This window comes from Gopherus evgoodei, chromosome 1, assembly GCF_007399415.2.
Source record: "Gopherus evgoodei ecotype Sinaloan lineage chromosome 1, rGopEvg1_v1.p, whole genome shotgun sequence".
Classification (NCBI taxonomy): Eukaryota; Metazoa; Chordata; order Testudines; family Testudinidae; genus Gopherus; species Gopherus evgoodei.
Window position 1 is genome coordinate 205209836 of NC_044322.1, and position 9981 is coordinate 205219816.

At 43.7% G+C, this 9981-nt stretch overlaps 1 protein-coding gene across 2 annotated transcripts; it reads left to right on the forward strand.

Annotated features, from left to right (window-relative positions):
* Positions 1 to 4365: 4365 nt before the first annotated feature.
* Positions 4366 to 9058, forward strand: TAF13 (TATA-box binding protein associated factor 13). 2 transcript variants are annotated; one of them, XM_030532932.1, is made up of 4 exons: positions 4366 to 4448; positions 5922 to 5970; positions 6994 to 7091; positions 8313 to 9058. In XM_030532932.1, the coding sequence occupies exons 1-4, from the start codon at positions 4422 to 4424 to the stop codon at positions 8481 to 8483; spliced, it is 345 nt and encodes a 114-aa protein (XP_030388792.1). In that variant the 5' UTR covers positions 4366 to 4421; the 3' UTR covers positions 8484 to 9058. The 2 variants fall into 2 exon arrangements, with proteins under 2 accessions (XP_030388792.1, XP_030388783.1); XM_030532923.1 differs by having other exon boundaries at positions 4380 to 4448; positions 5922 to 6000.
* Positions 9059 to 9981: the final 923 nt, after the last annotated feature.

The window sequence follows — 9981 nt, forward strand, 5'->3', positions numbered from 1 at the left end:
AAAACCTACAACAGCAAATGGAGTCAATTCAAATGCTTAAAAGGGGAAGAAAATGTTGAGGTTGAAATACTAGATGACAGCAGGATACCCCTAAGGGAACAAAGTAAAAAACAACCAGAGGCTGAGCAGAGTCAGACAGTCATGGAGTCTGAGAGTTGCAGTGACCTGGTGGCAATGCCTTAATTGAAAGGAATTGGCACCTTGTATACCAACATGGCACCTGGGTTCCATTGCAGGGTTTGACATGAGAACCACTGTCTTGTTCAGACACCAGAGCCTAGATTCAACAGTGGGGACCTTCAAAAAAAGATAAAGTGTTACCATTTTTTTGTTGTTTTCAGAATGTTTTTATCCAAATCTTTATCTTGATTCTGTCCCTTTGAGCATAAGGGTGCCCACTTTATACAATCTCTGATCAGCTCTGGTACATACCCAAGTTCTTTAAAGATTTTTGGGATCTCCTCTTCAATTTTAGAATCAGGAAGTTCATAAGAAGGGCACAAAAAGACATATATAAAAGCAAAAATCCTGAAAAAGTTCTTAGTAGATGGAGTTTGGAGAGATTTCATATAGCCATTCTCCACAAGAAACTAAGAAAGGCAGAAGACACAAAGATTAATACAGACTAGTAATCAGATATTGACCAAGGTGAGGTCAACCTCAGCATTTATCTTGAGGAACATTACATTTTCTTTTCTCCTAAAAGAAATCAATACATACATTGATCAATACATTTTGAATGTGTTTTAAACTGAAAATACCAAGAATCTCTCTCATTACAGCCACACATTTTGGGAAGAATCCAACATTCAGATGGGGGAGATAGAGAGGCTCAGAAAAAATATATTCATGTCGGAGGAGCGAGTGAACAAACTGAGATTTGTATATGCTCTCTGTTAAGTCTACAACAATGATAATTGTAGCATTGTTGTCCTCAGAAGGTAAACTCCTCATTGAAAAAGTGACTGATTCAACAGAAGTTCTTTGTGCCAGCACTTCTGATGGCTCAACAATATCTGCAATATCTCAATTTTCAGTTAAAAAGCAAACACTAAATCATATGGCATTATTCTTGCCCTTCTAGGTGCTAGCCTTCCAAATGTGACCCAATCCCATGCTGCTTTACTAAGCTGCAGGAGAGAGATGCAAACTGGCCCTATTCATCTCTACAGTGTTTATTCTCAGGTCTAATTATAGCAATTTTAATATCAACTGTTCATTTTAGCTGAAAAACTCAGCTATTTTGGGATTGCAGGCATAACCTCATTAGAGCACCACCACTTTCCTCCCCAATCTGAAACCTGCTTATCACATGGTTTTTCCACCCAATCACAAGCTATCCCAGTTTTATCTTCTGTGTATCACATGTACAATCCTAATGCTACAAAAGAACCAATCTATTCCCAAAGATGACAGCATCCCATGTTTGCATTTAGAATACAACATCATTATGAGTAAATGCAGCAGACACTGATGGCACAGTGGGTGGGAACCCAGGTACACCTCGCAGAGCTGTTGGATGCACTGCTGGATGTAAGCCTTGTCATGAAGTGGCCTGGGATCCTTTAACTTTTCTGTACCAGCAAAAAAGCCCCATGGAGTCTTTCGCAACACTCCAGAACCACTTGTCCTGAAACCAAACAGAGAAGTTTAAACTGTTTTGGATCACGTGCTGTGTGCTTTTACATTTACAGAACACCCAGAATCACACTGGATAGGATATCAAAGTGTACAAGAACTATAAAATCCTCATGCTTCAAAGCATAAACCAACCATCCAATGAATGCAGTTAAGAAAAAAATGCCCCACAGGCAGGTTATTCCACAGCTGTCCATTACAGGGATTCATACATATTCCTCTGGAGCATCTCAGACCTGCTACAGTGATCTCATACAGGATAGCAATCTTCCTATGCACTTACATGATTCTCATTAACATAGCATTTGTGCACAATTCCTATGTGCCTACTCTCTAATCGACTGAAAAAATCTAATTAAAAAAAAGAGCCTTTGAAGAAAGAAAACAAATGTTTTAGGTCTTCTTTATACGTCAAAACAGCAAAAAAGGATAGTGTTCTGTTAAGTCAAGTCACTGTGGTGTTCTTGTTTCCATGAACCTGCCTACACAAGTGGAATTTACAGGAGGTACTACCAGTGCCACTCATTTGAAATGATGTTAGCTTTAGGCCAGGTCTACACTACAAATTTACATCAGTATCACTAAGACACTCAGAGGTGTTATTAGATGTGAACTAGACATCCAGGTGCCCTTTATCATAACAGTGAATCTCTTCACACCAAGGCCACAACAAATAACCACAACCCCCCTCCTCTCAGTTACATCTGCATAAGTGTGCTTAGAGACCAGCAGGACGTACGTTGCTTCAGGTGTATGTGGACCAGCTCTGCTTGCGCCCTGAACTCTAATGGGCAGCAGGCCAGCTATTGCTACCACTGGGAGATGAGCTCCATTTCATCTTGTTTAAGCTGCAAGACAAAGGACTGTCAGCCAAAAAATGCACAAAAGGAAAACTGGAAATATTGATTTTGCAGGCCAGACAGAACAGTTATTGGAAACCCAGCCAGAGCATGAAGCCAGGCCATAAATTGGGGGGGGGGGAGCAGCTCAGAAGGGACTAAAAATGTCCCCCATATTAATGGGTCTCAGACAAGACTCTTTTCTTAGTTTGGCTCATGAGAATGACTTCCCTGACTGGGCCCAGTTTTGCTTTAATTTGTTTAAATATTTTATGGAGTCCCTGACACAGAAACATGGTCCATTACATCCACCTACTGCCCCTTTAAATCAAGCCCCAAAACATCTCACATCCCTTGGCCCTTTACTCTAATAAAAGCAGAATTCATGTGTAAAAGTTCTAACAGGGTTGTAGGGGACCATTCCTAAAGCCAGATCCCCCGCTCCCCCAGTCACGTGGCAGAGAAGAAAAGTTCCTCTGGTCCCCTCTACTCCTCAGCAGGTGCCTGCTTCCCTTCTACCACCAAGCTTACAGCAAAGCACACAAGTCACAGCATTCCTTCCCCAGAGAAGCATACACCTGGTCAGTGGTTCCCAAACTGAGGTTTGTGAAATGTTACAGGGGGTTCTCTGGAAAAAATTCCCTAATGGCAGATAGAGCTGTTCCTAGGGACCCTGGGCAGCACATGGCCAGCAGCCCAGAGACCCTGGACTTCCAAGATCTAAGCAGATCAAAGCAAACATCTCTATCACACTGAGATTTAAACATAAGACTCCTTATAAGAAATGGAAAGGGAGGTGGAGTTTTTTGCTGTTTTAAAAATGAAATAGGCAGTTAGTATTATTTTTAAAATTATTATGAAGAACAAGTTTAAGCTTTGTTGTAATGTGCGTTGTTCACCTAGACTGCTCAAGACCTGAATGCTTGTGTAGGAGGAACTCTTTGAGTTGGCTTCTTAAATAGCTTCATGCTGTTTCACATCTGTTACTCCTTGATGAAATATAGGTGCCTTGTTTTATAACAGGCTTATTCAAAGTGATACAAGCTATAAAAGTGAGATCTTGGAAGAGTATTGCCATTTTCATAATGTAATACAAATACTGTAAGGATAAATAATAAATAGTGTGTAATAAGCATGTCATAACAAATTTTATGTTTCCAAGATCACTGCTTTGATAATTTATACTCAGGTAAAGGAGAAAACCCCTGGCAATATTCACTTTTAGGAGGCTCACAGGACTTGACATTTTAGGGAAAGGTCACAGGTTGTTAACGTTTGGGAACCACTGACCTGGGCAGGTAGCCCCAAGCCCCCTAGCACAGGATGGGCTAGGAGCCAGCTCGCACTGCAAGCCCTTCATGCAGTCGAGAGGCAGAGTTAAGTCTCCATATCCCCCTCCCCTGCCCTTAAAGAGAGCAGAAGCAAAGCTCCAAGGACCGGCTGTCTAGCCCGTGCCCCAGCCGAAGGGCTGCTCCGGGGGAGCCCCTGAGCGGGGCGGGTCCCTCCCTAGAGCTGCTGGTGCCCATGGCAGAATGTGTGCGCGCGTGTGCCTGTCCCCTCCAGCCTCTGGGCACCACGCACTCCTGGGGCACCAGCGCGGCGACCAGGGCTCGGGGGCAGGCGAGGTGGAACAGGGCGGGGCTGCTGAACACAGCCGGGCAGCAGGGCGCTGGCTCCTTCTTCCTCCCCGCATGGGGCGCGGGGGGGGGAAGGGGGGGTCAGCCTGGGCTCGCCGCGCGGTTCCTTCCCCGCCCGCCTCAGGCAAGAACAGCAGCGACACCTGAGAGGGGGGCGGGTCTAGCCAGAGCGGGTAGCGCGAGGGAAGGGGCGGAGCATGTGAAGCAGCGGGGGCGGGGCTGGACCAGGTGCCGTACAACAAGATGGCGCCGCCCGCAGCCTAAGCGGGACTGGGAGAGGAAGCGGAAGTGAGGTGCTGCGGTGACTATGGCGGACGAGGAGGAGGACCCGCCGGTGGGTGAAGCTGCTCGGCCTGGGGGACCCGGTGCCGGGAAGTGGGGAAATGGTCCGGCCTGAGAGCCGCCGAGGAGCTGAACCAGCCCCGCCCCCTTTAGCCGCCGCGCCCGAGCTGCAGGGGAGTCACAGGCGGGGCCGGGCTTTCCTGGGGTGCCAGTGGGAGACCGGCTCCCGCTGCCGCCGCGTCTGGCGGGGACCCAGAGAGACCGTCTGCAGGAGCGCCGGGAGCATTTTAACCCGGGGCCTTTTCCTGCTGCTTCGCTTGTACCGGCCGGTCCCTGCCGCCACCCAGCTCATTACCCCCCCCCCCAAACACACAATGTGACTAATCGCTGGCTTAGCAGGTCACCTCCATTGCCCTGCCCAGGGAGGGCTTCTGAGCAGGGAGCTGGAACAATATGTACTGGGGGGGGAGGGGGTGTTGAGAGACATTGAACCAAACTGTAAACCCTGGATAGGATGGGAACCACTTCAAGCCTGGGGTGTGCGGCACCCCTAGTTCTAGCACCTCCGCTAGGGAAGGTTTATGGTCCTGTTTCAGCTTTTGACATAGTCTGTTTTCTGCCACGAACTAGAAGCTCCTTTCCAGGCTAACTGTTGTGAGCACAAAGATTGAGAGTGAAGGTGGCTGAGGTAAATCGGTATTGCTAACTCCAGATGTTCAAAAATCATGGGTTAGGCTTACCAAAAAGCATGAGATTATGTAAAAATACTAGGTTTGGTGTTCTTTTTATTTGCCTTTTGCTTTTTTGAACCTTTAAGATGCACTGGGATCACATTTTGAAGTTTTCTCCATAGCCACAAGAGCTAGAAACTTTATTTTTTCTTTAGGAATGAAGGCTGAAATTATCACACATCCATTTGACTCCAGGAGCTGGCGTTTAAGGAAAACAATCCTCATGAGAGTCATGACACAATTATGAGTTGGCAACACTGGTTCTTGGACCAGCTTCTCTTGGTGAAAGAGACAAGCTTTTGAGTTTCACAGAGCTTTTCTTCTGCAGCACGGGAGATTTAGGTTGGACATTAGGAAAAAGTTCCTAACTGTCAGGGTAGTTAAACACTGGAATAGATTGCCTAGGGAAGTTGTGGAATCTCCATCTCTGGAGATATTTAAGAGTAGGTTAGATAGATGTCTTTTAGGGATGGTCTAGACAGTGTTTGGTCCTGCCATGAGGGCAGGGGACTGGACTCAATGACCTCTCGAGGTCCCTTCCAGTCCTAGAGTCTATGAGTCTATGAGGTCTTAAGTACAAATAGTTCACATGCTCAAATGGAATTCATAATTACAGACATATTCCCCACACTGTAACACTGGGGTGGCTCGGGGCTCTGTGGGTGTGGAGTAGCTTGGGAGACCCTTGTGGGGGGGGGGGGGGTGGAGGGAAGGGGCTTGGGCTGTGTGACCACCTGGGCCTGTCTGCTATGTTGCTGTGTCTGATTTCCTCTCTGTTGTCTGCCTCACCCTAGTTTGAAGAGGACACTGAGGAAGCCGGAGGAGGCCCAGATGGTGGGCAGGGTAAGAGGAAGAGGCTGTTCTCCAAAGAGTGTGAGTCAACATGTATCTGTCTGTCTGTCTGGGTCTGTAAGTACCCCCACCCTAGGCTCTCTGAGAACTGCATTTGTGACATACCAGGGCATCCTTTTTTCCTCTGGGGATTATAGTCCATTCAGTGAGGATGTAGCTGTAAATCAAAATAAGCCAGGCAAGGTGACAATCCTCAGGATCTCTGTGGGAGTCTTGTTATGTAACTTGTAATACATCTCAGTGTAACTGTGAAGAAGGCAACAGGCTGTACTGCTGCCTAATTAAAGATTCACAATTTGGATTGTGTAGTCCCAGCATCCGTAGCATACCACAGGGAATAGGATCCCTCAACATGTTCACTTTGGAGACAGGTACCTAATGTTAAGTCCTGGTGACTGATCTAGGATGCTGAAAAGCATTGTCAGCTGAAAAATGAAGCCCTTTGAACCTCTTCAGAAATCATTTTCATCACTGTTATAGGAACTGTTCTTGGGAAGCATAGGAACAGCCACCCTAGATAACACCCAGGTCCATCTAATCCAGTATCCTGATCCTAGAGCTTGCTGTCAAGCATAGTTCTGGTAGTACTACATGTACTGTATGTATTTCAAATGATTGTTACTAATATAGTTTCTGTTGACAACCCATTGTTATTAGGGATGTAAAAGGTTAACCAGTTAGCCGGTAAGCATTAAGCTTACCCGTTAACCAACCTTAACCATTGGGCCGGGCCCAGAGAGCCGTAGCAGCAACCTCAGTTAACCAGTTAAACCATATAATTTAAATTGTTTAACCAGTTAACTTTTTAAACCGATATTTACATCCTTAATTGTTATCTACCTATATAGTCCCATCCACATGGCATCTGCATGCCATTCTTACCACAGTTCTATCATGTTTGGCTTGCACAGACTTGTAGGCTTGAGTTTGAGGAACTTAGTGTATGTGCTAAGTGTGCTGCATAGCTGTAACAAGGGAGCTCTTTCAGTCATACCATGTTTTCTGTTTCCCCAGTAAGATGTATGATGTATGGGTTTGGAGATGACCAGAATCCCTACACAGAGTCAGTGGATATTCTTGAAGACCTGGTGATAGAGTTCATCACAGAGATGGTAGGTTCTATTAAGAAATCTGCTAAATTTGTTTCTGGACTCTAATGGCTAGAGAGAGCAATCTATTTAAAAACAAATAACTGTTAGTTGGACAGCGGTCAGAAAAGCCCTTTCTAAAAAAAATGATCAGTGGAAGGGAATGGGTTAGTTTTCTAAAGACTCTAAAAGTAGGCTTCTTTTTATTTTTCCTTAAGATCTAAAATTAAAAAAAAAACTTACAGAAGTTTCAGCTATTAATAAAGGTCTTGAACTATTCCAGTAACTGAATGATTAAACATCTGATTTGCATCCCAGCAGTCACTAACCCTTCATCCTTCCAAGGTTGATGATCTCTTGCATTCAACAGTGGGTGTATAGCATTTTTAGATGATACTTTTAAAGGAGGAAGAAAAATACCCTGCATGCTCTGTGTGGAGATTGGATCCCATTTCTGTTGTTAGAGAAGATTTGCCTTGTTGCTTTTAGCCAGGGATTCATGAACTCCATTTTTTAACAGAGCTCTGTGTTTCCTCTTCCTGGGGTACAGGAGTCTTATATACTGTACTACCTAATTTCTTCTCACTAACTGCAACTCCCAGTGCTCATCTCTGTACATCATTTTGCAGGTTAGGCCTGTCCTCCGGTGCACTAGCTACTACTCTGATTTTGATGTCATCAGCAAGTTAGACGACAGTTCACTATATACACACGCACACAACACTCAATGAAGGCACAAACCATCAGTGCAGGGTGCAGACATAGGCTTAGCTTGTGAATTTTATATATTAGGTTTGTGACTTTTTTCATGACAAAGCACCTTAAAATGAAGCGCTTATATGTGAGTTGCCAGGAAATAAGATTTCCAGATTTTATTTGTTTGAGTTTTGGAGTGGGGTGCATATTGACTGGCACGATAGATCCTGGTCCATGAACCTTGTTCATAGCTGCTGTGGTATTGCAAATAGTAAATAACTGGTAGGAAACATTGCTGCTTAAAAGACTGGTTTTTACTAGTGTGAAAGGTAGTTCATGGACCACTTAGGCTCTCCTGACCATAGTTTTTCTAGGATGGTGGCTTTCAATCTCTGAAACTATTGGTTTCCTCTTCAAAAGTGCAAAGCCCAGCTTGTTAGAACTAAAGTGCCAGAGTACCATCTAAAAATAGTGTGTAAAGGTAACTTAAAAGGCAAAGAGGAGCATAAATTTCAGTGAAATCATTTACTACTATTTTTTTTTTAACAGACACACAAGGCAATGTCAATTGGACGGCAGGGTCGTGTACAGGTTGAGGATATTGTATTTTTGATCCGCAAGGACCCACGGAAGTTTGCTAGAGTAAAAGACCTGTTGACTATGAATGAAGAACTGAAACGAGCCAGGAAGGCTTTTGATGAAGCAAACTATGGATCTTGATGCTTTTGTATTGTGCAAAGATGGTAAACATTATGGCTACATGTTATCCCTATACATTTTTTGAGTATTTTTTTTCAGTACTGAGAAATTAACCCCTACTGGTTTGGTTTTGTGGTGTGTGGTTTGTTTTTTTTGATGGATCTCTGTGCTGGAGTGTGTAAAGCTGCATTTACTGGTTAGAATTGCCAGACAAGCCTGTAAATGTATCTTAATGTTTTGTATATTCTTATAATGCTCTTTTATGCTATTTTAAGAAAAGGCGGGGAGTTCAAACTAGAAGTGCTCTAGAAGTTCGTGCTTGTTTGTAGCAACTCTGGTTTTGAGCTATGGCAGCCTGTCATGTACCAGATGACTTGAAAGCTAAATGTGCACAGTTTCTCATTAGATTCAGATACCCTTCATCTGATCCACCTTAAGTGGATTTCAAAGGAATAATTGAAAAGTTAGTGCCTGAATATCACTGTGTTTGGAGAGGTTTATACAGTGTAGTTAGCCCAGATATTGAAACTCTTGCTTTTCTCTGTCTTCTCTTTATAAGGGGGTATTTATGAACAATAAAATGTTTCAACAGTTCATTCACTTCTCTTGCTTTGAGTCTGTGGTGATAAATATTTTCAGGCATGTGAGAATATTTCCACATAAGGAACAAGAATTTATTTGCACTAAAATGCTGCGTGTCCTGGAGTCTTAGGCCCACAATGGGGTCTTAATCTTATATATAATTTTTTTCATATAAATAGCATCAGTCTTTAGACTTACTGTAATGTGCCTTAATTTGAATACTTATACAGCACCACACCCAGTGGTGTTAAAATAAATATACAGTGTGTCTATGCTGAAGTGTTTACAGAGAAGTGAGGTAGGATACTTAAAGGTAGCCCAGAGGATGGAAGATCAAAGGTACCCCATCTTATATCTTCTTTCTTGTGGGCACTATTGTAAAGATTGGTTTGAAGAAGGCATGGCACTTAGATTTTTTGTATTATAGTGCTTAGCAGCACCAGTTGTGGACCAGCAGCCCATTGTAGGTGCTGTATAATAGGAGAGTATATTCCATACGCCCAACATTCTTCTAAGTGAAAACACATCACTGGGGCATTGTGATAAAGGCAAAATTTCAGTGGCATCATGGGAACTGCTGTACCAGGTAACCTCCTCTGTTTACACTGCTGTGATGCCTACAGGAAACTAACCAGAGAAAGTAATTAAACACAATGTAGAACTTGAAATGAGATTGCATCCTCCCCCCTCCTCTGGTGCTTAAGGTCTGGTCCTAGGAACACACATGTAACTAGAAACAGTAGTCCCATTGAATTCAATAACACTACTCCTGTACAGCAGTGCTACAGAAAGACCATAAACTAAAATTCTTCTCAGCATGGACCATGGCTTTATATATTTGTACATACACACATGCAAAATTTAGAGCTCCGGGGTAATAATGAAGTTAAATATTTCATAACTGATTCGTGCTATTCTTGCACCTTCCTCTGAAGCA

What these genes read in the sequence shown, in the direction of transcription:
- TAF13 (XM_030532923.1), top strand. Translation starts at nt 4,422, where the DNA reads ATGGCGGACGAGGAGGAGGACCCGCCG. An exon ending in ACGAGGAGGAGGACCCGCCG is followed by an intron (nt 4,449 to 5,921) that starts GTGGGTGAAGCT and finishes GCCTCACCCTAG; the next exon opens with TTTGAAGAGGACACTGAGGA. An exon ending in TAGAGTTCATCACAGAGATG is followed by an intron (nt 7,092 to 8,312) that starts GTAGGTTCTATT and finishes TTTTTTTAACAG; the next exon opens with ACACACAAGGCAATGTCAAT.